Below are 27,631 nucleotides of genomic sequence, written 5' to 3'. Positions count from 1 at the left end.
CTCAGACCTGTCTGTCTGCCTCTTACAGCATGCTGTAGCAGTCTCAGACCTGTCTGTCTGCCTGCTGTAGCAGTCTCAGACCTGTCTGTCTGCCTCTTCCTGGATGGTGCCGTAATCTCTCACTCGTGTCATGAGAGATTGGTCATGTGTTGGTTGAGATGTGTCAGAAATAACCATTCCAACGCAAAACATCCAAATAATATTGTCTTTTTGGAACACTGAGGTTTAACTAACTCTATTTTATGAGATATTGAAAACTGTCCAATAACATTGGGATCATAGGGATCGTGGTGATTTGGTGTCTGTATGTGCATGCGAAGGAAGGTGCGTCTGTCACTTTATCCATAAAACTCCCACCTCTCAACTATTTCCCATTCGGTTTTTCTTTCTCTCTTTCACTATCTCTCTCTCTCTCTCTTTAAGGCTCTATCTGGTGACGTAGGCTGAGATTTGGCTTTAAAAGCTTTTCCGCGCTCATTCGAGGATTGAGAGCTCTCAGGTGCTCAACACGGTCATGCGGCCGATGTGCGGATTTATTGGAGACTAATATGTTCGTAGGGAATTATAACGTTAGTAGCCAGTTCGTGGAACATTTGTATACACAGAAAGTTTGTTTGCAAGGTATGGAATACTATACTTTCAATGTTGATTCTTAGCCTAACGGCCAGCATTCAGCAAGACGTTTCATACGATCAGAATAATGATAATGATTAGAAAAAAGATTAATTAACCTTACACAGGACATTATCCATTTACTCCATCTGCAGTCGAAGATTGTGAATTAATCTGGAGCCTTCGCGTAACGGAAATGTACACTGTGGACCAGCGTGCGCTCTCACTTGAGGACTGCCTTGCACCATCGCTTTACAGTTAAAATGCTCAGAAAATGCCAATTTAGGCACTAGCCAAGAATCAAAATAATTCGACAATTTATGTTAGATAGCCTACTACATCTGTAGCCTGACAATCTCGATTGTAGAGATGCATAAAGCTCAATTGATGCCCAACGAACAATACAAACGCAGATGAGTTTTCACTACAAACAAGTTTTGAAGAAAAAGAGAGAGAATTCCGCATACCTGTGTTATCCAGAGCATGGATTAAGCTACCATCTGGATCTCTACTATTGAACCCATCTCGATGGGCTGTAATGCAGTCTATAATCTGTAAATGGGCAGTGAGAATGGAAGAAAGAGATATCTAGATAATTGCTGCGAGTTGTGCGCCCTATCCAATTGCACCCAAGCCCTCATAAGACTAATGTGAAACTACCTTTAATGAATAAAACCCAGGATGTTTTCTGACCAGGCAGACCTGAACTACAGTTTCAACGTGAGCGAAGACCTGTTCACGTTCCTGGACCGAGATTCGAGCAACTCCACGGAGTCAAAGCTCTCCAGAGCTGGCTTCATAGTCCTCTCTGTGTTCCTGGGCTTAATCATGACTTTCGGATTCCTCAACAACTTCGTTGTCCTCATGCTCTTCTGCCGATTCAAGACTCTGCGAACGCCTGTCAACATGCTCTTATTGAACATCAGTGTTAGCGACATGCTAGTGTGCTTGTTCGGCACCACGCTGAGCTTCGCGTCCAGCATCCACGGGAAGTGGTTCCTAGGCACCCACGGGTGTAACTGGTACGGCTTCATCAACTCCTGTTTCGGTGAGTCAGAGGACGCCAGACCGCCACTTGCTGCTGTTTGTCTTCATTTCGGCCTCTGTTCAAACAAGCCCTTTTAATTTAGTGGGTTGTTTCTCACGTGGGTTTAGAAATAGGCACATCACTGTTTTTACTCATACATGCTGTTTAGGGCTGTAAAACAGCGTTCAGAGATCGTTATTTACGTTTTCAGTTAATAAAACACGGAGTAGGTGTATATTTTAAGAATCCGACACTAATAATGAAGCTTGTAAAGCTATAGAGAACCTCTGCCATTTATAACACTGCAACGTCCCTTTAATTAAGTCACCATGACGCTTGAGACTAAATAAATACATGAATATTTAATGTACTGTACAATAATTTCACTATTGTCTCTTCGGGCCTATTGGTGAATGTGCCATATCAGTAGTATAGTTGACATGCACAAAGACCAAGTGCATCAGTTCATAATGAAAAATATGTCTGAAGGTTTCAACTACAGCCAAAGGAAATGTGAAATTGTGTTAGAATATATATTTTTCGCATGAAAAACCATTCTGAAAGTGAACCTTTGGCTTATTCGGTTTGTATGCTGCAATTTGATGTCACACTTGATGCAAAGTCAAAGCCATCCACTCAGAGTCTATTGGATTGAAACATCACTCAGGCTTTGAAGTGACAAAATATATGTTGCTGTAGGCAAGTAACAGAAGCTAACAAGCTAATGAAACCTCCAGCTCTATACCAGGACAGCTGCCTCTAGCTCCCCTGGGATCCAGTCTGTCTGTTTCACACAAGATATGGACTGGGATTAATCCTATAGAGCATCCCATCTGGGATGTGAGACATCTCTTCTCAGCCACTTACTTGAAGAACGTGCACACGCCATATCCTCCTTAACGGTTATTGATACACTGTTTGATCGATATCATATCTGCAGATATGGATTATTGTTCACAGTAATCATACCAGCCAGTGTGTAAAACTCAGGAAGATGGTATGTGGTGTAATTATGACAGAGAGAGAGAGAGACAGAGAGAGAGAGACAGAGAGAGAGACATAGAGACATAGAGACAGAGAGACAGAGAGAGAGAGAGACAGAGAGAGAAAGAGAGACAGAGAGAGAAAGAGAGACAGAGAGAGAGAGACAGAGAGAGAGACATAGAGACAGAGAGAGAGACAGAGAGAAAGAGAGACAGAGAGACAGAGAGAGAGAGGGGGGGGGAATGTGTGTGTGCGTTCGTGTGCGTGTGTAGGGTTGAAGATGACACCAAGGTCTGAATGGTGGGTGGACAGTCAGGTAGTGTGGAGGGTGGCGATGGAGGGAAGGTGTGGACCGGAAGGGGGGTGGGGGGTGAGGATGAAAGGAAGGGGAGGTGTGAGTGGGATTTGACTGATTGTCTTGAAGAGAGGAGGGCAAGGTTGAAGAGAGAGAATAATGGGAGAGATTATAGGAGAGGATGGGAGATGGAGAAGCAGAGATCCAGATGTTAAATTGGCAGAGACAATCTGTCGAGTTGCAAGAAACAGGATATCTTAAGGAGGAAAACATTGAGGAGAGAAGAGGAGTTGGTAGGAGAAAGAAAGGAGATGAGGGGAGAGGAAACAAAGGGAGGAGAGATGATCGGAGAGGTGAGGTGATGATGGGAGGAAAGCAGACGGGGTCAAGGACAGGTGAGGGATGCGGTGTGGGGAGTTGACGAGGCGGGGAAGCAGGTCAAACCCATAGCTGTCACACACACATCAAAACACACACACACACATCAACACACACACACCTGAAACCCCTGATCCTGCATTCCTGTCAAAAGGACCAGGGGAGTGGCCAGTGATTCATGACTTGAATCCTTCCTCACAAGATTCAGCTTTTTATTTCTTCCTTTCATTCTCTCTTTCGCAGAATTCTGTCTCCTCCCCCCTTCTTTCTTGTCGTTACACACACCCACGCGTGCATACTCATGCATTCTCCTTTGGTCAGACGATTAAATCACAGCTATCGCCTGAATAACGTGTATCCGTTTAAAGCTTAATATGAAAGCACTCTTAAGAGAGTCAGATGGCTGCCATTTATGAGCTCCAGGCTTTGTCCCCGCTCCTGGAGAGGGACCAGGAGAGTGAAGGCTATTGTTCTGCTCTCTGGAATTTGCTTATCTTCAACATCCATTAAAAGCAGTTACAGTACAGAATGTTCTTCTACAGGAAAAGTTCAGACCCATATATCAAACAGGGGCTATTTGATAGCAGTTCAGAGCAACTCACAGTAGGAGTGTGATTAGCCAGAGTGCTATCTGTCCATGAGCTCTCAGTGGAGAGGGACGAGAGCTGCCGCTGCTCTCTCTCTCTGCTCTCTGTCCTGTGAGTCGGCTTAGTCTTACCGACCAGCACTAAGTCCAGGATTGCCTGGCTTTCTCTGGACCGATTGCCTCAGCTGAGTGTGTGTTTGCCCAGAACAGCTCAGGAAATGAGTGTCATTTTTTTAATGTACTATGTACCTTCTGTATGTATTTGTTTGTGTGTGTGTGTGTGTGTATGACCTGTCAATACAGAAAACTGCACAAAAGAGCACAATAAATAAGTGATATCTGTTCTTGTGTTCCATGTACTATGTACCTTGTGCATCTGTCTGTGTGTATGTGTTTGTGTGCGTGTCTGTATGTACGTGTGCATGCTAACGTGGATTTAATCTGAAAGCTGAAAGGATGAACCCCCTCCATGTGCTGTGTGTATGAACACTGAGCAGCAAACACTGGGATCCTCGTCTGCCACCGCAGCAGCAGGGTTAGGGTTAGGAGAGGGCTGCTCCAGCATATGCAGCTGTCAGCAGAGGGACGTACAAACATGGTTAGAAATCCCGTCAAACAGGGAGTCAGGCGGCTGAGGGAATCGGACAAGTAATCAGAAGGTTGCAGGTTCGATTCCTGGCTGTGTCGATTGACGTTGTGTTCTTGGGTAAGGCACTTCACCCTACTTGCCTCGGGGAGAATGTCCCTGTACTTACTGTAAGTCGCTCTGGATAAGAGCGTCTGCTAAATGTAAATGTAAACACCAGTGTTTGCTTGAATCTCTCTGGACTGTCTTGAGGCTGGGGTGCATATTCAGAAAAACACATTGGTTCCTTTGAAGTTGACAAGAATAATCCAGTACAAATACCGGTAAGTCATTTTAATGATAATGAATTGAGTGTTTAGACTCAAGACTTCCTTCCAGTCAAATATAATTGTAGTCCGCTATGGTGATACAAGGACACTCTACCCACGGTAACTGTGTCCTTGTAAACATCCAGTGCTCTGGATCCAAACGCACATTGAACAAACCAGACTTTCATCTTCAGACTTGTTCTGAAGTCTTTCCTGTAGTAAACAGCCAAGGAAGAGTGAGTGTTAGACCGAAGTTGAGCCCAGCAGGGGGTGACTTCACTGACTGCATGCTCGGGTCTGATAACCACAGGGACCATGAGGCTCAAACTAAAAGTGTCAACGCTTAAAATGCATTGTGTGTTTGTGTGTTTGTTGGTGTGTGCTCCTTCTCCTACAGTCCAATGATCTGGTGCCTATGTTTTCTTCCTGTTTCACAGGGCTAAGGGATCACTTCTACATTTCATTTAGCTCTGTTACACCCAACGTGTGAGAAGTACAGAGATGGAAAATGGATTCTGCGTGTATTTTGTGTTGGTTTTTCAGTGTGTGTGCTACTTCATGGTGTTTATCAGCTGTCAGAGTGACAGGATGTATATTATTTAAATGAATTCCCTTCTCACCTTCGCACACCTTCGGAAGAAATTGTTGTCTGCCCACACTACTCAGATGAATGTCTCAAGAAAGAGAAAGGTGATTGACATTAAACAAATTACATTACTCCCTCCCTCCCTCCCTCCCTCCCTCCCTCCCTCCCTCCCTCCCTCCCTCCCTCCCTCCCTCCCTCCCTCCCTCCCTCCCTCCCTCCCTCCCTCCCTCCCTCCCTCCCTCCCTCCCTCCCTCCCTCCCTCCCTCCCTCCCTCCCTCCCTGCCTGCCTGCCTGCCTGCCTGCCTCCCTCCCTCCCTCTCTCTCTCTCTCTCTCTCTCTCTCTCCCTCCCTCTCTCTCTCTCCCTCTCTCACTGTCTATCTCTCACATACTCTCTCTCAGACTCTCTTTCTCAGTTTTTTATCTAAATAAAACACAGAAGCAGAAGGAAGAGGTCATGTTTCCAGGGGCCTATCCTGGGGCTTGCATTGAGGGACTTATTTCACATGCCCTGTTATTTCTCCATTACCATTACTGTCTACTTCTGTAGCTGGCTGTGCCTTTCTGAACTCCTCCAGCAGCATATAGAACACGTCTAGTCAGGTAGAGAGCAGGAGGGACTCAGACATAGACCAAGGCAAGGGGGAAAAGCGAGATTTAATCCACACAGCAAAGCAGATAAACACATAAACAGTTGGCAGGCTCGAAATCCAGGGGCAGAAAATAGTTCACAAACGTCAGATGCAGAATCTAAAAACAACAGGAGAAATCTAGGTAAATAAACAGTCAGGGGTCTGAACGCTAGAAAATGCTGGAAAGACTCTTGAAAATACTGTCACGATCTGGCAGGGAACAAAGGTACAGACAGTAAACAGAGTCAATGTGTAGAGCACAGGTGAAGCTAGTGATGATAATAGTTCTCCATAGAGGGGCGTGGTTGAAAGCTGGTTGAAGGCTGAGTTATCTAAACCTCTTCCTGGTCATCCTGCAAAAACGCAAGATTCTGATGTTTTTAATCCATTTAGTCATTTAGCAGACGCTCTTATCCAGAGCAACTTACAGTAAGTACATACAGGGACATTCCCCCGAGGCAAGTAGGGTGAAGTACCTTGCCCAAGGACACAACGTCAGTTGGCATGACCGGGAATCGAACAGGCAACCTTTGGATTACTAGCCCGATTCCCTCACCGCTCAGCCACCTGACTCCCACCACTTATCAGCATGTTGGTAGTGAACGAAGAGCAGGGCACTCTTGGAATGACTTTCTAGAAGTTGTTCTGTTATCTGGCGTGTTCAAGCTGCCAAACCCCCACCCCCTCATCGGCAGAGTTAACCAGCAGATCAATGGTGTTTTGGCCTTCAGTGGCCCTTGAAGTGTGTGACTGGGAGAGAATGGTGGGCATGTTCTTGTCCTCTGCGCTACCACCCATCCTACGCTCAAATAGCAGAAACAAATCTATTCATTTTTCATGTAATCAAAATGGAAATACAGAAGAAAAAATGAAAAATGCGGTGGAACATTTGAGATGTGGTGTAGATAGAAGATTTATTGTTCAGTTTCATTTTCATGCCTGTGTGTGCATGTGTGTGTGCCCGTGCGTGTGTGTGCATGTGTGTGTGTGTGTGTGTGTGTGTCACACAGCATGCTATGCAAAATACAGGAAACTATTATAATGAAAATAGGATTTATAATAAGGCATTTCCAGTTGTGCGTTATTGCAATCATATTTATCCCACATCACCACAAAACCCTCTATTTATCTCTCTCTCTCTCTCTCCCTCTTTCTATCCATCTTTCTTTATCTACTCTTTCATAATTATCATCTCTGTTTGCTAAATTGACAACATGGTCTTAGATTATTCTCATATTTTTCTCCCCTCTTTCTATCTTTCCTTCTCTCTCTGTTTAGTGCTGATTAATTCACACACACGCTTGTCTCCGCAGGCAAGAGGCATGGTTCCCACACATACACACACACATACACACACACACATGGGAACAGTCATCAGAAATGTACTCAGTTATGAAGATGCCTACATACACAATGACAAACATATTTCAAGTGCATCAGACAATGACACTCTTTCACTCAATTCTTTACATGGACACGCTCCTCTTCTATTTACTGTCTCTCCTCCCCCTACCTTTCCGTACCTTACCCCCCCCCCCCCCCCCCCCACACACACACACACACACACACACACACACAAACACACACTCACCTCTACCCACTCTGTCCAGCCTGTCTGGCTTTGTTTTGACTGATCACCGGTTGGTGCTGGATTAACCTGTGGGAGCTGCACCCAGTATTAAACAATGTCTAAACTGCTTCACACACACAGACACACACAGACACACACAGTCAAAAACACAGACAGACACACACACACACCTGCTAGTAGAACGGGGAGTACACTCCCTAGCTAGACGTGGCCAGTGACCGTGTGTCCCTCCCTAGGTCCTCTCACTTTCCCAACACTATCCATCACCTCCCTCCCACCTCTCACACGACAACCACGGGCCTCCCTCAACTCTCACTGCTCATCCTCCCCTTTGTGTTTCCTGAGTTTAATAGTTAGGGCAGAATGTTCCCTGTAAACTCATCTCTATCGGTTTAATTTGAGTTGTCTGCACAGGCTTGTCACTCCTGCCATCCTGCAGGACACCCCCAGGGCAACAGGACAGGGGCAGGGGAGGGCTGTAGTCACTCCTGCCATCCTGCAGGACACCCCCAGGGCAACAGGACAGGGGCAGGACAGGGCTGTAGTCTTGCCCAGGGGCAGGACAGGGCTGTAGTCTTGCCCAGGGGCAGGACAGGGCAGTAGTCTTGCCCAGGGGCAGGACAGGGCTGTAGTCTTGCCCAGGGGCAGGACAGGGCAGTAGTCTTGCCCAGGGGCAGGACAGGGCTGTAGTCTTGCCCAGGGGCAGGACAGGGCAGTAGTCTTGCCCAGGGGCAGGACAGGGCAGTAGTCTTGCCCAGGGGCAGGACAGGGCTGTAGTCTTGCCCAGGGGCAGGACAGGGCAGTAGTCTTGCCCAGGGGCAGGACAGGGCTGTAGTCTTGCCCAGGGGCAGGACAGGGCAGTAGTCTTGCCCAGGGGCAGGACAGGGCTGTAGTCTTGCCCAGGGGCAGGACAGGGCAGTAGTCTTGCCCAGGGGCAGGACAGGGCTGTAGTCTTGCCCAGGGGCAGGACAGGGCTGTAGTCTTGCCCAGGGGCAGTACAGGGCAGTATTCTTGCCCAGGGGCAGGACAGGGCTGTAGTCTTGCCCAGGGGCAGGACAGGGCTGTAGTCTTGTCCAGGGGCAGGACAGGGCAGTAGTCTTGCCCAGGGGCAGGACAGGGCAGTAGTCTTGCCCAGGGGCAGGACAGGGCTGTAGTCTTGCCCAGGGGCAGGACAGGGCAGTAGTCTTGCCCAGGGGCAGGACAGGGCTGTAGTCTTGCCCAGGGGCAGGACAGGGCAGTAGTCTTGCCCAGGGGCAGGACAGGGCTGTAGTCTTGCCCAGGGGCAGGACAGGGCAGTAGTCTTGCCCAGGGGCAGGACAGGGCAGTAGTCTTGCCCAGGGGCAGGACAGGGCTGTAGTCTTGCCCAGGGGCAGGACAGGGCTGTAGTCTTGCCCAGGGGCAGGACAGGGCAGTAGTCTTGCCCAGGGGCAGGACAGGGCTGTAGTCTTGCCCAGGGGCAGGACAGGGCTGTAGTCTTGCCCAGGGGCAGGACAGGGCTGTAGTCTTGCCCAGGGGCAGGACAGGGCAGTAGTCTTGCCCAGGGGCAGGACAGGGCTGTAGTCTTGCCCAGGGGCAGGACAGGGCAGTAGTCTTGCCCAGGGGCAGGACAGAGAGTGACAGACAAACAGCTTCTAAGATCAACCGACAGAACATTTTTAGGGGATGAGAAGTGGAAGGGTGGTGTGTATGTGTGTGGTGTGTATGTGGTTTGTATGTGTGTGTGGTGTGTATGTGGTTTGTATGTGTGTGTGGTGTGTATGTGGTTTGTATGTGTGTGTGGTGTGTATGTGCACTTGTGTGTGTCTCAGCTGCATGCATCTCTTAGAAGAAGAAGGAGATATACGTAGGTTAGTTTTGGAGTAAATATGTATCATGCATATCTTTCCCCATGTGAATATTCATGCACTGTTTTATCTCACACTGACACTTAATACTATTCAAAGCAATATTCAATTTATCTTTGAATGTACGAATGTACACAAACATCAACATGTAGTGACTGGGGTATGTTGCATGTGTGATCCTGTTTATCACATAATCTCCCCCTGCTGTGTACTACACCCTGTCAGTTCTTATTAATTATTCAGTATAGCCCTTTGAAACTTATACAAACAATAAAGTCTTAACTGAATCTTTTCCAACTACCCCTCTTTACCAACCTTGCATCTTCTGAATTGCTGGTTCCTCATGAGCGACATGAATCTTCTAGAGAAGATTTTATCTGGAGATATGAAGGCCAAGCAATCTCTAGAACATTGCAGCCGGAACACTTCACATAGAATTCTACATCTTAGAATTCTAGAAAACTCAGAAACGCTCAGTTTAATAACTATCAGGAGTGTTCCGGAACTGGCTCCAGCTCTGCGTTCCATTTCTTGTTCTCAGCAGATGGCACCTGAGCTGGGTTTTCTCTGTTTTTAGCTCAGACGAAGGAGAGAGTAGACCTTCAGACCTCTCAGCGCTTGCTCAGACAGAGAAGAATGGTATCCCGGTGACATCATCCATTAATCCGCACAGTGTTTGTCATAAAAGCTATTTATCTTGTTGGGGGTGTAAACTCTCCTCGTTTAACTGCTTGGTCTGGTTTAGTCTGAGTTTTGCAATTCACCTGTGCTGTGTTGGTAGCTAACATTCAGAAAATGACACTGGCTGTTTTCCTGTAGCCTAAACTGCACTTGGTAAGGAAGGAATGTGGGGGTTGAGTTTCAGCACAAGTTCTGTGGCGAGTATTGTTGTTCTTTAGACTTCCGTTAAAATCGAATCAGTTCCACGCTACTTTGTATTAGGTTTGTTTACAGTTTTTTGTATTTTCCCAAAGCCACATCTAAGTAACTGAACCGTGTGCGGTCTCCTTTGCAGACCTCTGGTTGGGAAGATTCTATGCTTCTCTGTTCGACTCACTATTGTAGTTGAGATGTTTGTTGCATGGTTGTTGAGATCTTTTTATTGTGTGGCCCTGTCTGGTAGCTGGATGTGATTACTTTGCACTCTGCATAACGACAGACCATTCCTTGAATCTGACCACCGAAATTCTGTTCACTTCTGATTTGATGCTGTTCCTTCTATATGTTTCTATTTGTTTTTTACTCTGGATAAAAACGTCTGCTGATTGATGATTCGAATGTAAAGGTATCTCACAACCAGCATTACAAATTCTCACAGATTTTGTGGTAATCCACATCTGCTCCTTTGCTTCTTCGGAATTTAGCTCATTAAAACTTGTCTGGCTAATAATCTACTTTTGAACTTACATCTCGTTACAAAAGGTGTCCTAGGCAGATGAAAACATTTATTTGAGAAAATGAATTATGATCATTATAATTAATGAGCACGTAGACATTTATCATGTTCAATTTAAGACGTTTCAGAGACTGAGGAGAATGTGATCTCTGCATAGTCTATTCTGTTGTTTAGCCCTTGATTTACTCTATCTTTTCTGAATGTTGATTATGTTCCCAACCCACTGTCTCTTTCCCTCCCTCTGTTGCTATTTTTCTTCTTCTTTCTTTCATCTTGTTTTTTCTCTCTTGCCTCCTGGTAATTTAGATGATTTCTTTCCTACTGCCTTTTGGCAGTGAAACTAAATCGTCAATTTCCTTCTCTCTCTTTCTTTCTCTCTTTCTCTCTTCATCTTACAAAATGTGGTGTTCGTTACACCTTGACTGTAACCAATATTGAAAAATAATATATATAACCCTCTCCTTTTTTCTGTCACATAAAATCTGTTTATCTTCGGTATTGAAGCCCAGACCAACTGGCTCTGAGACAGCTTCTTCCCCCCAAGCTATCAGATTTAGGAACAAATGACCCTAACTCTGTTTTTATTTACAATGATATCCTTATAATTATAATATAATCATAGTTTTACTTTTAATAACATAGTGATATGTGGTTTTATGTCATTTGATGACAATAGCACCTTCAAGAAACTGCTCACATCAAGGTCTAAGGACGATCTGGAGCATTTACAGACGTGAGACATCGCTATTGAGTTTTTCATTTCTGCGTCCAATATCTCCAAACCTTGGCAACTCACACCAAAACAATCTGAATGGATAAATAAATCAAGAGGAAAAACATGTCTAATTTTAGGGGGGGAACTGTCCTTGTAAACAGCAGCATAATGACGTGTGTAGAAACAATGCAACATGGAAATATGATGGTTATAAAGATGAGCTGGAGCTGATTAAATCTGACCATGACCACCAAGCAATTCCACAAAAGAAGTCTCCAGATGGCTTTTAATCATGTAAATTGATGCAAAATGAAAATGAAATCGTTTTCGAAGCCATTTTCCTTCTCTCTGACAGTCACTCTCCACCTCTCTCTCCTCCCTCTATCTGTCTTACTCTGCATTGTTATTAGTTGTGACAGATTGAGCCGTTCTCTGCTTTATCAGACCTGTAAACATTCTCGTGGAATTCTCCCCGACTCCCTCCTGGTAGCTACCGAGACTCACAGGGCTGGTTGTAACAGTGTCGCTGTAATCGCGCTTGCTCGTTCGTTGGTGGCATCGTTCGAAATAATTAGATGAGAACATTGTGATGTAATTGTGATGCCTTAGCGAGAGTTCAACGGACGCTCGCTAACATTCCGTGTTCCACTCTGTCATTGCTAATTAGAATCATCTGCTTTAGAATGCCAAGGCTTTCTAGCACACATGCACATTCTAAAATATGTAAGGGATATTCGGTGGACAAACACACATAGACATCCACTCACTAACGGCTGAAATCAAATCTCTGCAGGTTAGTGGAGAATAAAACAGATCAGTTGTCTGTGGACATGATAGATGATGTGGTCTCTTGTCCCTATAGGGGGACAAGCCTCACCACTCAGCCTGTTCTCTGTCTCAGAACAGATTACTTACTGACAATCCTGACGACTGGTACTCTACCGAGGGATGGAGAAGAGAGAGATGGAGGGCAGGGTTTCCCGCAGAAAATGTGTTAGTCAAGGTGATAGGGTGAGATTTGCGGATGGACCGGGGGGGAGGGGGGTTCTCCTCCAAAAATGAAGTTCTCCTCCAAAAACTAAGTTCTCTAGAAATTCCGTTGGAATTCCGTTGGAATTCCGTTCATTCCGTTGGAATGAAAGGGAGAAAACTGGCGGAGAAAACTGGCGGAAACACGGCGAATATCGCTAATTAAAAAAAATATTAATTTTTTTAATTAATCATTATTTGTATTTTTTTTTACAACGTAGTTAATGCGGCAGGCGTGTGTTGCTAAGGCGGCCGCCTTAACGGCAAAGTGCTGCGGGAAACCCTTGAGAGGAGAGGAGATGGAGGTGGAGGGGAGAGGAGGAGATGGAGGTGGAGGGGAGGGGAGAGGAGGAGATGGAGGGGAGATGGAGATGGAGGGGAGAGGAGATGGAGAGGAGATGACATGAGATGGAGAGGAGATGGAGGGGAGGAGAGGAGATGGAGAGGAGATGGAGAGGAGATGGAGAGGAGAGGAGATGGAGAGGAGAGGAGATGGAGGGGAGAGGAGATGGAGGGGAGAGGAGATGGGGAGCAGAAGAGTGGAAAGGAGATGCAGAGAACATGGAGAGAAGCCACACCTCATGCAGATAGGTAGAGGCAGTCTCTGCAGTGCTTTGATAAACCATAACTCAACAGTTATTGGAGAGTATCTGATCAACACACCCACCTACATCCTTCATTATCACCTCAAGGTTCCTCCAGGCAACAGTAGAAAAAAGGAAATCCTAACCTAAACTGAATCATAACTCTGTTGACCATACTACTAAACCAGTCCTCTCTCTCAATCCAAAACCCCGCCCCCCCAAAAAAAATCCTGGATTCACTAGCACGTGTTTTACTCTGGAGCAGAATGGTGTGCCGCAACATCACCGCTCCGTTCCTCCTCTGCAGCCCTCGTACAGAGATAACGGACGTATGGAAATCCACCCCCAGTGCTGTGTGATCTGAGGATTTGGTTGGGCCCCAGTTGGGTGGAGGATAGCAAGAACAGCATCAAGAGGAAAACCTATCCGTCTCATCCTGCTGTGGTTCCGTGCTTAGATGTAATCTGGGTTACAATATCAATGTTGCTGTGTTAGTGTGTGTGTGTGTGCGTGTGTGCGTGCGTGTGTGTGTTGCACAAGGCAGCTTGTAAAGCTTTTCCATCTACTGACCCTGTAGAGAGTTAATGTCCAGGAAAGACAGATAATCTGATCCATGGGACATTCAGAGGTTATAACCAAACACTCTCTCTTTTCATCTCTCTAATCCTAGTTCTCCACCTCTCCTCTTTTCCCCCTAGACCCCTTTCCTGTTGTCCCACACACCATTCTGAGAGAATGCCTTACATACTTTTTTTCCCCGTCAGTAATTTTCTCACGTCTGAGTTATCGGATGTAACAAGAGGCTAGGATTCCCTCACTGTAACTATCAGCCACATGTCATTGAATCTTTTTAATTTTTCCCTTGACAGATTTTGTTCCACGTATTTCTGTGTGTTTACACTGATTTGCTTGTGTGTGTGTGTGTGTGTGTGTGTATGTGTGTGTGGCGATGGTGTATGACTCAGCCACGTTAATACTTGCATGTACAGTATGAGTGTCATCGGTGAACCAGATAGTGGTTAGCCTAATGGCACCCCCACTCGCTATACTGAAGAAGGACCGTGTCAAGGGTTCCTAAATCAAGCCTTTCCTAATCTGGAGCACCATCACATATTATGTTATTCAAATACATCATTATATGATAATATAATACATTTGTATTTTTATATTGTTTGCATCGTGCTGGGTATGCTGTATACTGGGTATGCTTTGATTGGCTGTTGAGGGGTGGGGGGCAAAGGGCAGAGATGGGGAGGGGGGGAAGGAAAGCAGTGGAGCGAAAGACAGAAAGACAGATAGAGGGAGGAGATCAGCACACAGACAAAGAAGAGATTCCAGTCTGACCTCCTCATTCCCTTTAGGGCAAGACTCATTTAGTCTGAGAGAGTGGTGAGCAATAAGATATTTTGTTCAGGTTCTGTTCTATCAGAGGGAAGTTCTATAGAACAGCAGAGGGAGGAGGCAATAGGTGGATTCTTATTCAGAGACAGAGAAGACAAACAGGGAGGGATAGGATGTGTGTATATGTGTGTGGATGTGTGTATATGTGTGTGTTGATGTGTGGATATGTGTGTTGTGCAGCAGGTTTTACTGGTGAGTCATAGTGACAGTGCAGATTCTGCACAGAAAAACTGAAGGGGTCAACCCGTACCTGATGTATAGGATATGACATCTTCTACCCTTCCCAGCTCCTTACCTCCCCTCTCCTCCCTCCCTCTAGCGCTCCACTCTCCCTCTAGCGCTCCACCCTCCCTCTAGTGCTCCACCCTCCCTCTAGCGCTCCATCCTCCCTCTAGCGCTCCACTCTCCCTCTAGCGCTCCACCCTCCCTCTAGCGCTCCACTCTCCCTCTAGCGCTCCACCCTCCCTCTAGCGCTCCACTCTCCCTCTAGCGCTCCACCCTCCCTCTAGCGCTCCACCCTCCCTCTAGCGCTCCACCCTCCCTCTAGCGCTCCACCCTCCCTCTAGCGCTCCACTCTCCCTCTAGCGCTCCACCCTCCCTCTAGCGCTCCACCCTCCATCTAGCGCTCCACCCTCCCTCTAGCGCTCCACCCTCCCTCTAGCGCTCCAATCTCCCTCTAGCGCTCCACCCTCCCTCTCCTCCTCCCCCTTCCTACCAACTACAGCTGTCGGCAATCCCTCCTTCCCCCCTCCACCTTTCAGCCATGCTCTCCTCCTTCCCCCCTCCACCTTTCCATTCCTCTACATTCCACCCCTGTAACTCCCTTCTCCTGTCCTTTAGACAGATCTGATAATCCTCAAATGGAAAAAGGGATTTGCCAATACAGCAGAAAACAAAAGTAATATCACAGTATTTTCCCAGACAGAACCCTCACCAGGCAAGTGTTCATTTGTTTTTGTTTGTTCCCGAAGGAGATTTGCCAGGGCGGTGATCCGCTTTGAAAGTTTTCTGTAGGATGACCGTGATACACATTTACATTTTTACGATTCTCTATCCGCTCAGCCACCTGACTACACAATACACAATGGGAAGGTGTATGGAAAGTGTACTTCTTGAGCTTGAGTGGATTTGACTGTAAAAATCTCAATGCTGCTGGGCCCAGCCCCTGGTTCTGCTATTAGGAAAATAAAGAAACGGTGGCTAATCCACCAGGGTGGTGTGACTGCATAGTGTCACATGTTCAGAGCACGTGCGATCACTGTTCAATGATATGACATACGTTCCTCTCTCCTCCTCAATATTCAACAATAACATACTATACGCACGTGTTCTCCCCTCCCAGGTATAGTGTCTCTGATCTCCCTGGTGGTCCTGTCCTACGACCGCTACAGCACCCTGACCGTCTACAACAAGCGAGGGCCCGACTACAGGAAGCCCCTGCTGGCTGTGGGGGGCTCCTGGCTGTACTCCGTGCTGTGGACAATGCCCCCCCTACTGGGCTGGAGCAGCTACGGCCTGGAGGGGGCGGGGACTAGCTGCTCTGTGTCCTGGAACGAGCGCACGGTCCAGTCCCACGCCTACATCATCTGCCTGTTCATCTTCTGCCTGGCCCTGCCCATCATGGTCATGGTCTACTGCTACGGGCGCCTCCTCTGGGCGGTGAAACAGGTATGGAGGTGGGGGGGGGGGGGTGTGCGGGTGTGTGTTCGGGTGGTGTGTTTGCGTGTGTGCGGGTGTGTGTGCGGGGTGGTGTGTGTGGGGGTCTGTGTGCGGGGGTGGTGTGTGTGCAGGGGTGGTGTGTGTGCAGGGGTGGTGTGTCTGCGGGGTGGTGTGTGTGCAGGGGTGGTGTGTGTGCAGGGGTGGTGTGTGTGCGAGGGGGGGGGGTGTGCGGGTGGTGTGTGTGTGGGGTGGTGTGTGTGGGGGTCTGTGTGTGCGGGTGGTGTGTGTGCAGGGGTGGTGTGTGTGCAGGGGTGGTGTGTGTGCGGGTGGTGTGTGTGCAGGGGTGGTGTGTGTGCGGGGTGGTGTGTGTGCAGGGGTGGTGTGTGTGCAGGGGTGGTGTGTGTGCGAGGGGGGGGGGGTGTGCGGGTGGTGTGTGTGCGGGGTGGTGTGTGTGGGGGTCTGTGTGTGCGGGTGGTGTGTGTGCAGGGGTGGTGTGTGTGCGGGTGGTGTGTGTGCGAGGGGGGGGGTGTGTGCGGGGGGGTGTGCGAGAGGTTTACCGTTTGTTAGAACGTCTGTGTGCGGGGGTGGTGTGTGTGCAGGGGTGGTGTGTGTGCAGGGGTGGTGTGTCTGCGGGGTGGTGTGTGTGCAGGGGTGGTGTGTGTGCAGGGGTGGTGTGTGTGCGAGGGGGGGGGGTGTGCGGGTGGTGTGTGTGTGGGGTGGTGTGTGTGGGGGTCTGTGTGTGCGGGTGGTGTGTGTGCAGGGGTGGTGTGTGTGCAGGGGTGGTGTGTGTGCGGGTGGTGTGTGTGCAGGGGTGGTGTGTGTGCGGGGTGGTGTGTGTGCAGGGGTGGTGTGTGTGCAGGGGTGGTGTGTGTGCGAGGGGGGGGGGTGTGCGGGTGGTGTGTGTGCGGGGTGGTGTGTGTGGGGGTCTGTGTGTGCGGGTGGTGTGTGTGCAGGGGTGGTGTGTGTGCGGGTGGTGTGTGTGCGAGGGGGGGGGTGTGTGCGGGGGGGTGTGCGAGAGGTTTACCGTTTGTTAGAACGACTTGTCTTGACAGGGTAAACTTTCTTCCTGTCAGTAAGGATATCCAGGAGGAACCATACAGTGCATTGCTCAAATCTGTTTCCGTGGTTCTGCATGTATGTGTGTGTGTGTGAAGGTTTTGGTCTGGCTTAGGGTCTTGTGTCCGTCCACCTTGAGAAGCCGTTTAAATCCTTTTCACTCGGAAAGGCTGATTTAAATAGTTTACGTCGCAGAGCTAAGAGTGGCGAGCAGACCAGTGGATCACCCTGCAAATCTGTTTGCAGCGTGTAAGAATCAGCAGCTTTCACAAAGCCTAAGCCACTTACTGGCAACATACCCAAATACCAGGCATACACTCACTTTTATAATATACAATGGACAGGGTCTTCTACGAATACACACCTCTCTCTCTCTCTCTCTCTCTCTCTCTCTCTCTCTCTCTCTCTCTCTCTCTCTCTCTCTCTCTCTCTCTCTCTCTCTCTCTCTCTCTCTCTCTCTCTCTCTCTCTCTCTCTCTCTCTCTCTCTCTCTCTCTCTCTCTCTCTCTCTCTCTCTCTCTCTCTCTCTCTCCCTCCCTCCCTCCCTCCCTCCCTCCCTCCCTCCCTCCCTCCCTCCCTCCCTCCCTCCCTCCCTCCCTCCCTCCCTCCCTCCCTCCCTCCCTCCCTCCCTCCCTTCCTCCCAGACTTGGCTTTATTGTGTAAAGGACCGGTTCTATGTTAAGGGGAGGGGCCAAGCCATCTAATCTTATTTTGGTTGTGGCGTCCTGATTATAATAAGTAGCTTTTCTCTAAGTACACCTAGACCTCCATTAGCACAGGGGCAGAGGGTACTTCACACCATGGCCACATCAAGCTACCCTGAACTCGACCTGTCCGGCATAAATGGCCCCTGCTATCAGCAACCTGCCTAGCTTCCGATCTGCCTGCCTGCCTGCCTGTCTGTCTGTCTGTCTGCTTTCTCCATCCACTTGCCTGTCTGCTTGTCTGTCTAACTGCCCTCCTTCCTGCCTGCCTGACTTCCCTCCTTCCTGCCTTAATTTACCTGTCCGTTTGTCTGTCCAGATGTCCATCTGCTGGCTATTTGCTATCACATTATTCATTAGTCAGTTCAACCAGGGAACAGAGCTCCAGGCAGAGTGGGTTGGTCCCCTCTCCCGGCCTGCCCTGGTGCTGACAGCAGAGAGGGGGAGATGGATGGAGGCGGTAGGAAGCCTGTGGCGGGGCAGGGAGGGCAGCTAGCGGAACGGAACCGATGGACTGATTATCACAGGCTCTGTTTGTGGTGGTGTGGGAGAGAGGTATAGAGAGAGAGTGTGGGTGTGAGAGAGAGGGGGGGAGTGGGGGGAGGAGGGGATGATGTGATGGGGACAGTGGGGAGTGGGTGAGATGAGAAAATGGGAGAGAAAATGGGAAGTAGACTGTGGCTGAAAGAGGAAGCAAACAAAGGTAATTGAAAGAATAAATAGAAGGTTAGATGAAGATCAACTTAATGAATGAGTGCATACATGGGAAAGGAGGAAGGGGTGAAGAGAGGAGGTGAATAGAGTGATAAAAGATTGGATGGAAGAATATAGATAAGGACAGGAGAATATATATGAGAATATAGCGAAGAATGGCAGACAAAAATGGACTGACAGAGAAAGAGACATAACCATAGAAATAGAGGAAACTATCATTCATATTTGTCCTTCAGGGTACCTGCATCTCTGACTAACAAGATGTTATGTGTGTGACGTTCACACACACACGTCTATGTACACAAAAACCCTACAAACACACACCCTTTCAGACACACACACACACACATCATCACATATAAAAACCCTCTTACACAAACCCTTTCAGACACACACACACATCATCACATAGAAAAACCCTCTTACACAAACACACACCCTTTCTCACACACACACACATGCATCTATTGCATTGAATACTCATTTGTATTCAGGATCAGATGGCATTAGACAAGCCCCCCGTCTCTGATGCTGGTAGTGTGAGGTCGAGAAGCCAACACTAATGTGTTGTTATGTAGTGTCCTTCAGGTCAAGGGCAGGCGATCTGAAACAACTCACCACAAGTAAATCACAATCTCCAGATATACCACATGGGAGCCCCGTTTCCGCACTGCCTCCTCTGCAAAACTCTCCTCTTCTTTCCGATCTTGTCGTTCTTCTTTTCCACCGATCGCCTAGTCAGTATTTATGCATTCTCTCTATTTAGCTTTCTCAACTTCCATCTCAAACTCTGATATCCATCCATATATGTCCTGTGCTTCTCCCCCCCCCCCCACACACACTTTAATATCTTCATGCCTTTGCTAATCTGCTCTCCTCCCCCTCACCCCCCCCCCCCCCTTCGAAGGTGGGTAAGATTCGGAAGTCTGCGGCGAGGCGGAGGGAGTACCACATCCTGTTCATGGTCCTGACCACGGTGGTGTGCTACATGGTGTGCTGGATGCCCTACGGCGTGGTGGCCATGATGGCTACCTTCGGCCCCCGTGGCATCATCACCCCTGTAGCCAGCGTGGTTCCTTCCCTACTGGCCAAGAGCAGCACAGTCATCAACCCCCTGATCTACATACTCATGAACAAACAGGTGAGAAGTGGAAGGGTGTGTGTGTGTGTGTGTGGCCTTGTTTTACTACCCTTGTGGGGACCAGAAAATCCCACAAGGATGGTAAGCTAAGACTAAATGTATCTTGTGGGGACAAGAGTTTTATGGGTTAGAATTACTGTTAGGGTTACAATTACATTAAGAGTTGGGGTTTGGAGCAGGGATAGCTTTAAGGTTAGGAACTAGGGTTAAGCTTAGACTTGGGGTGAAGGTTGGGTTTTTGGGTGAAGGTTAGGTCTGGGGGTCAAGGTTAGGGCAAACAGTATTTTTTTTTAAGAAGACACACGTAAGATATGCATGTACAACATTGTTTATTTACACAGTAAAAAAACAACAAAAAAATCACTGAAAGAACAACGTATGAATTCATACAAACAGTCGATATACATTTCCATTCAAGCCTAAGAAAGAGGCTTTCAATGACAAATCATAAAAGAACATTTGAAAAATGAAAAAATCAACCCCTAAGGCTGTTGTGATGGCGATAGGCTTTTCAAGAGCTCTTATTATTGTGGAACGCTTAATCTCCCTCTTCCTCCCTGCCCTCCTCACAGGAGGCCTCATTCAGAACCTCTAAAGGGACTTTGAAGGTGTTAGGTGAAAGAGGGAGAAGATGAACATTGTTTTTATTTCAAAGGCGGCATGGACCCACAGCACTCCATCCTCTGAGGGAGGTGAGAGAGCGTGTGTGAGAGATGATAGGAGTTGGTTCAGCACAAAGGGATTGGAAGATATACAGATGTGTTTGAGAGGCCAAGATAAGCAGTTGACCTCCAATCTGGGAACCAATCTCCAGTCATGATCTCGGCTCTACCCAATATGGATCCAAGCACCATTCAGATTAACACAACGGTACCATGACCCCTTTTTTTTATGATGAACCCCCCCCCCCCCCCCCCACACACACACACACACACACAACATACCTGCCAGTAAACCACACAACCACCCAAAAGTAAATAACAGAAATTTGGCACAATTTCAAGATTCCCCTGCATTTGGCCAGAAGGCATTGCATTTGAAGCATGTAGAAATCTGGCCAATAATACCAGCTCTCTCTCTCCAGCCGCTGGATGTGATTTCCTAGTGAGCAGGCATGGAAACAAGACCAGTGCCTGATGAACTATCAGACGATCTGCTCCTATTTTCAGCACAGTCTCTATCCTCTGTGTCTTGGACTGGCAGTCTATTCACTGCTCAACCACGTACTGCACGGACACAGGCAGCTTGTTAACCCCTGAATCCGGCTTCTGAACATCATGCTCTGTGCATCAGAAGATGTCTTCGCCTCACACATGTAGGTTTGTTTTGCGCCTTCGGTCTGTCACAATCACAAACAGATTTACAAGCACAGTTTACTATTCAACACTTCAAACACAAATAGGGCAATGGCACGGGCAATCCAGGAGCCCACTGTATGGACTCAGTTTGCGTTTGAGTTAGGATCATATCTATAATCATATTAAAGCAATATGTACAGTACTACTCAGGTACTGTAGTGTTGCGTAATCATTATGGTTGATCTGGTCAATCAAGTCCCTAAAGAGGAGATAATATAAGAATGTAAATGTGCCACAAAATACACACCTGGGAGAAACACGATCAACCCTTTTCCACTATCTTCACATGCTCTGCATTTTACAAGGTGTTGTTTTTGCTCGTGTGCTGTCAAGCAGCTGACTGGGCTGCTAGAACTCGGAGCGGAGCTTTGTGCGTTTGATGTCACAGCGAGCGCCAGGGCTGTTTGAGCCAGCGACCCTGCCTGGACACGCTTTAAAAAAACCCCAGAGCAGACAAGGTTCCGAGCCTCAGATTCCCGGCGTAGCGCGCCAATGCTGCCCAGAGCTCGCTAGCCAAGGCGTATACCCCTCCGTTCTCCGCAACACATCAGCTCTAACTCACTCTCCCGTGACGCCGTGCCTCGATAGCTGCTGTAGCATCCCGTGCCTCGAGATGTGCTCGCTTTCTGGGGTTTAGGGTGAGTGGTTGAATATTGGATCTGTGGTTTCAGCACACCGTAGCATTCTAGTTTTTCCGAGTTGTCTAGCTTGGCCTGATAGGGATAGGACATCTAAACCCACTGGGGGATTGGAGGTTCTGGAGGTCTGGTCTGGCACAGATTCAGTGTAAACACCACAAGCACGAGGCGGAAGGTAACCGCCTCAAATCCCCTGCCCTGATAGGATCATTTCCTGGCAGGCATGTTGGCTGGGTTCTCTCAGTAGAAACGGTGCAGAGTAGATAAGCTTTTCACCTCTCCCCTGTGAGAGAACCCTTTCAAGAACGCAACCCTTTAAAGAGAACAACCATTTAAAGAAAGCTAGATTTCTTGTTATTGCTGGAACCTTTTTGGGAAGTTGTTCTAGCTAGAACCTTTTGTTCAGTGACACTGACTTTCTATCCATTAGGTTTTTGGGTTCTTCAGAGGGTTCTTGCATGGGAACAACCACAGAACAATCTAGGGTGTAGAGCCATAGACCAAAGAAATGTATTTGGTCCATGGGTGGTACCCAAGCAATACAAGAGAAGCTCAAAGACATTTCCCTGTGAGTACGGCAAAGGATGACACAAAACTCACTGTGAGTTTGAAACGATCCTACACGGACCCTTGAACACGCAGCCCTAAATGAATCTGTGCACCGCAAACAGGTTTGTCTATTTGTCTGGATTACATTCATAAAAGAGTGAGATGGTTTTCAGAGACGACTTGCTGACTGGTCGGCTTGTATAGTTGGAGAGCCAAGTCATCCAACACAACACCACCGGAAACTTTGTAATTCAATTTCTAACAAATGAATTACATTTGGGATGCTGCAGTTTCTAAGGATGTAGCTAACAATATTAAATCACAGAATTTAAACAGGCGCTGGGTGTTGGTAAGGCAACCCAGGAAAAGTATCTGGTTGGCCGCTCGGCACAGGGTTACAATTAAGTGTTTTGAACAACTGCTATATAATTGCCCACCCTCTAAACCACATCATCAAACAGAACACTATCAAATTGTACTCTTTATCCAATGGTGGGGCCACCAAAGCCTTTCCCTAAATCAACCTTATATATACACAACGGACTCCTGCTTTTGCAGTGAAAGCCAGTTGTAAAGTGCAGAGTAGAGTGACAGTAGAGTGACAGCAGATTGACAGTCTCTTGGCAGATAAGTCTGTGCAGTCATGCGAGAGAGAGTGACAGGCATTGAGCACAGATACATCAACAGCGTCTTCAAAACACCCTGATGGTGACACCTTAAGACTTTTTCAGGAAGGTATGTAAGAAGTATCCCACAGCAACAGGGCTGTAGATCAATAAAATGTACATCCATCTCAGTTAAGAGTACAGATAATGTGTTTGAGGAGTGCCTGGTTACAGCTTGCTCATATCGAGATATGTCGCTAAAAGGGTATGTTTGTGTTTGAGTGAGAGAAAGAGTGTGTATAGCATGGAAGTATGTTTGAAATTCAGTGCAGAACACTTGACACATGGATAGAAATGACTAATACCTGTCAAAAAAAGTGGACTATTCCTTTAGGAAGAACAAGAGAACCCGAAGCTCTCGGTAAAGCACAGTTTCACGACAGCAAAAACACACCCAGAGATATCACAAAACATCTTGTCTATCTAAAACTAGGGATCTATTGCTATCATAGTTAGCCCCAGTGCTAGCCAGGCTCAGCTACAGCAGATTAAGGTTCAGGCCCACTGCGCCTGGCTCCCATCTCAGCTGAAGGTTTTGTCTCTTGATCGGTTCCGGCCAAAGGTTCCGGAATCACCTCTGGTTCTGGTCATGGTTTCCTTCCTTTGTTGGTCCCACATTTAGTGGCTATGGCTTTGGTTCTCCACTCCACCATACCTCAGCCCTAGAACGCCAGAACCTGACCCTGGAGAATGGCTGTGGTGGCTCTTCCGTTCTTGGGCGGTTTCTCCGAGGAGGGGGGGGGGGAAGAAGGTCGGAGGTCGTAGTTCAGAGGTCACAGTGGACGGTGCTGAAGCCCGGCAGGCTGACCCGGCCCTTCTTCTTCAGGTCCTCCTCAGGGCCCTGGTTGATCCTCTGGATCAGGGTCTTCTCAAACAGCAGGGGGTGGTAGGCGCCCAGCGTGCAGGCGGCATCGTAGTAGGGCTCGTGGTAGTGGCACAGGTCCGTCTGACGCAGCGAGGGGATGTACTCGTACACGTGCACCTTCTCGCACAGCGCCATCATCAGCAGGATGCCTGCAACGACGGGGAGAGAGAGAGGGAGAGGGAGAGAGAGAGAGATGGTTCTGAGTTTTTTATTTACATGGTGATTAAGTGGGGGTATTTGTGTGGAGTGTGTACACAGACTCTACTGAACTGCATGCAAGCGACTGTTTTACGCTCTGCACACACACACCATCTGTACAGTTATTGTGCTGTACACACAAAACACGCAGAAATCTGGATGACATTCCATTTTGGCCAGCGACTTTGCCCGCTTTTACAATTTCTCCATCGCAATTCCTGGCCATTGCGCAACCGTTCTAATTGACCTCTAACAGGCACCTCACAGGAATATATCCCATTCTCTCCAACTCACCCTGCCTATGTAGTGGCCCTTCTGTAGTGACACTTAGTCCACACAGTCCGCTGCCAGCGATGTTGCATTCCTGATGGCCTGAGAGGCCACGCTAAATACGCTAAGAACACGCCACTCTGCTGGGGCAGCAGAGGACATTAGGGTGGCCCTTTGCACTCTCTGCTGGTCCACTTCCTGTTGATTACACATCAAAACTCAGGCAGCAGGATTTCTGCTTGGACAAACTCTGGGAACATATACATTTGGCCAACGTGTCAGGAGAGGTCAGACACACACCTCTGGCAGAGTTTGGCGGCTGTATGACTTCCCTCGAGAGTGTGTGTGATTGTGTGAGTGCGTTTGTGTCAGATTCTATCAAGCGAGAAAGTCACTCTCTTAAAAGCACACGCTTAATCCCCTCTCTCTACCCATCACCCCCCTCTCTTTACCTCTCCACTTCTCCCCTCCCTCCCTCCCTCCCCCAGTTCTACAGGTGTTTCCTGATCATGTTTCGTTGCAAGCGGCGGGCGATGGAGAACGGCCCGTCTTCCATGCCCTCCAAGACCACAGTGATCCAGCTCAACCGTCGGGTCCACAGCAACACCGTGGCCTGCACCGCTCAAATCTCCACGGGCCTCAACCATGGTTGCAGCACCCCAGCCACCGAGCGCACCAACCCCCTAGAGGTCACCTCCTGAGTGGGCACGGTGCCAGCAGAGGCCTGCGGGGAAAGTCATGGGGGACTCCCACCATGACCAATCACGGAACAGCACTGCATGGTCAATTCTGTCACATTCACCAGACCGATTCTGATGATGCCGCCAGAATAAACTCCCTTGTCGAGGACTCTGGAGTCTGTCCATTTAGTGTGTTTACATTGTGTGTGTGTGTGTACAATAAACAGAAAATATTGTATACGTACATGTTGTATCTCAGACAAACGAGTGTGTGTGTGTGTGTGTGTTGACGGGTCTCCAACAGAGTGGGTGTGTGTGACAGACATGTACAATAAGGAGTATTGAATGTGCAATTTGTGCATGTTGTTTCATCTAGTGCCTGTTTTCTCTGCTTTGTGTGTGTACAACCCCTGTTCAGGTGTAAATATCATGTTTCCATACAGCTTCAGCTCCATCCCTCCTCCACTCAGCACACCCCGCCTCCCTGACCCCGCCTCACTCACCCCGCCTCACTCACCCCGCCTCCCTGACCCCGCCTCCCTGACCCCGCCTCCCTTCACGCCGCCTCCCTTCACGCCGCCTCCCTGACTCCGCCTCCCTCACGCCGCCTCCCTGACCCCGCCCCCGCCTCCCTGACCCCGCCTCCCTGACCCCGCCTCCCTGACCCCGCCTCCCTGACCCCGCCTCCCTCACCCCGCCTCCCTGACCCCGCCTCCCTGACCCCGCCTCCCGACGCTGTGCTCTGTCAGAGGAGGCAGAGACAGACAGCGGTGCAATAAGCTCCCCGAGGACACAGCTGCTTACAACTGTTGTGAGATGATGAACCCATGTGAGATGATGAAGGTGTCAGAATCCCTCCAATTGTGGCTTCACCCTCGCTTGTACAAAGACAGCTCAGTGGAGATGATTGTGTTTCTTGGTTTCTTTTCAATATGGTACAAATTCTTTCATACTGACAAAAGATTGAGAGATTCCAGAGCATTACCTTGGTTTATCTAGAGCGACAACACAGAGAACAGACTAACACACCACCCCTCTCTGGTTCAGACTGTAATACACAGACACAGACACGCAATCTCTGTTACCCAACACCACATTATACACTTTGACATTCTTTATTCACACCGGTGTGCACACTAACACACACACACACACACACACAATAGCTGTAAATGCAGGGATAAAACCCAACAGTGATTCACGCATCATGTGATGAGGGAAACACAAAGACCTACAAGCACCCCCTGCTTGTAGGTCTTTGAGTTTCCCTCATCGTGTTTGATGAAAGCCAACTTGCTCTTGCTTGACTGTAATTTGCCGTCTTTGAGAATACCACCCCACCAAACCCCCTCCCCCTCCCCCTCGTTTATCTGGTCTTAATGTCAGTATTAATGAGAAACAAAAAAAACGGAAGACCCCCCCCCACCCCCACATCACCGCTTGTATGGCATTTGCAGTGTAATCTTGGTAACTGCTTCTAGACGTAAGTGCTAAGTGAAATATATCATGACAAAGTGTTCTGATGCTGGGTGATGCATAGCACCACACACACACACACACACACACGTCTAGAAACAGGATACAGTGGCTCATACAGATTACAATGCTGCTGCTGTTCTGCGGTTGAAAGTAACTTATTTAACATACTTACGCCCGCTTAATTATTTCCAACACGATTACTACTGTAAAAAAATACATATATTAAGTACGTAAGCATGAAAACGTGTGCCACTGTGTCCTCCTAAGGCTGAGGAAAACTGACAGCAAGAATGTGTCTATGTATATTTATCACCAGACAGGTAGGATCTTAGGAAGCTAGGCCAGGAGATACAAGGACAGCCCCCCGAACATTAAACTTCCAGCATGCACCTCTGCACAATGGCTTGTGTGGCACTATGGAGCCCTTGTTTGATCTACGATCTGGTAATCTCCCTTCCTGTTGATGTCAAGCATCTATTGCCAACGTATAGGGATTATGAGGCCTGCTGCCTGCAGGAAAGCAGGAGCATAAATTCAGAGGAGAGCAAGTTAATAGTTCAAACCGAAGGCAGCAATTGACATGCCCAAGGGCTGTAAAACGCACACACACACACACACACACACACACACACAAGTTGCTTTGAAGTGGGAGGCCAGGTGAAATGTGCCAAAGGCATGAGGTGTGTGTGTGTGTACACATTTGTATGTATGGGCACGTGTTGGTGGTACCTATGAAGCCCGACGAGGGCGGGTTGGGCTGGATGTTCTCTCGGGTGTTGCCCTGGACCAGATCCCAGAGCTGCCACACGTATCTGGGATGCAGCACATAGAACGGCTGGCTGGGATTCAGCCTCCGGTGCTCCACATACGGACTGAACAGGTTGTAGTCCGGGCTGGCATACCACTGAGGGAGAGAGAGAGGGACGGAAAGAGGAGGAGAGAGAGACAGAACAAGCAAGAGTGCGGGGAAAGTGAGAGGGCAGAGGAGGGAGAACAGATAAGTAATTATTGCCTGCGATCGTGATAGAAAGCATAATGGTGTGTGTCAGTCAAGCAACAAAAAAAAGGTACAGCAGTTAAAAACGGATGCCTGTGTTCATAATT

At 48.2% G+C, this 27,631-nt stretch overlaps 2 protein-coding genes across 2 annotated transcripts in view; one reads left to right on the top strand and one right to left on the bottom strand.

Annotated features, from left to right (window-relative positions):
- The first annotated feature begins 541 nt into the window (after positions 1-541).
- Positions 542-25,256, top strand: tmtops2b (teleost multiple tissue opsin 2b). Its single transcript, XM_067255111.1, has 4 exons — positions 542-1,660; positions 15,895-16,220; positions 19,592-19,825; positions 24,857-25,256. The coding sequence occupies exons 1-4, from the start codon at positions 1,294-1,296 to the stop codon at positions 25,067-25,069; spliced, it is 1,140 nt and encodes a 379-aa protein (XP_067111212.1). The 5' UTR covers positions 542-1,293; the 3' UTR covers positions 25,070-25,256.
- The window catches only part of st6gal2a (ST6 beta-galactosamide alpha-2,6-sialyltranferase 2a), a 23,683-nt gene continuing 16,805 nt past the window's right edge, over positions 20,754-27,631 (bottom strand). The window contains exons 6-7 of the mRNA XM_067255110.1: positions 27,257-27,431; positions 20,754-24,049 (exon numbers count right to left, since the gene is read on the bottom strand). Coding sequence (XP_067111211.1) covers positions 23,802-24,049; positions 27,257-27,431 — 423 coding nt within the window. The 3' untranslated portion in view covers positions 20,754-23,801. The remainder of the gene's footprint in view (positions 24,050-27,256; positions 27,432-27,631) is intronic.

Source organism: Osmerus mordax, chromosome 2, assembly GCF_038355195.1.
Source record: "Osmerus mordax isolate fOsmMor3 chromosome 2, fOsmMor3.pri, whole genome shotgun sequence".
Lineage (NCBI taxonomy): Eukaryota > Metazoa > Chordata > Actinopteri > Osmeriformes > Osmeridae > Osmerus > Osmerus mordax.
Note: the sequence above shows the minus strand (reverse complement) of the source record. Positions and strands in the feature narration are given on the sequence as shown.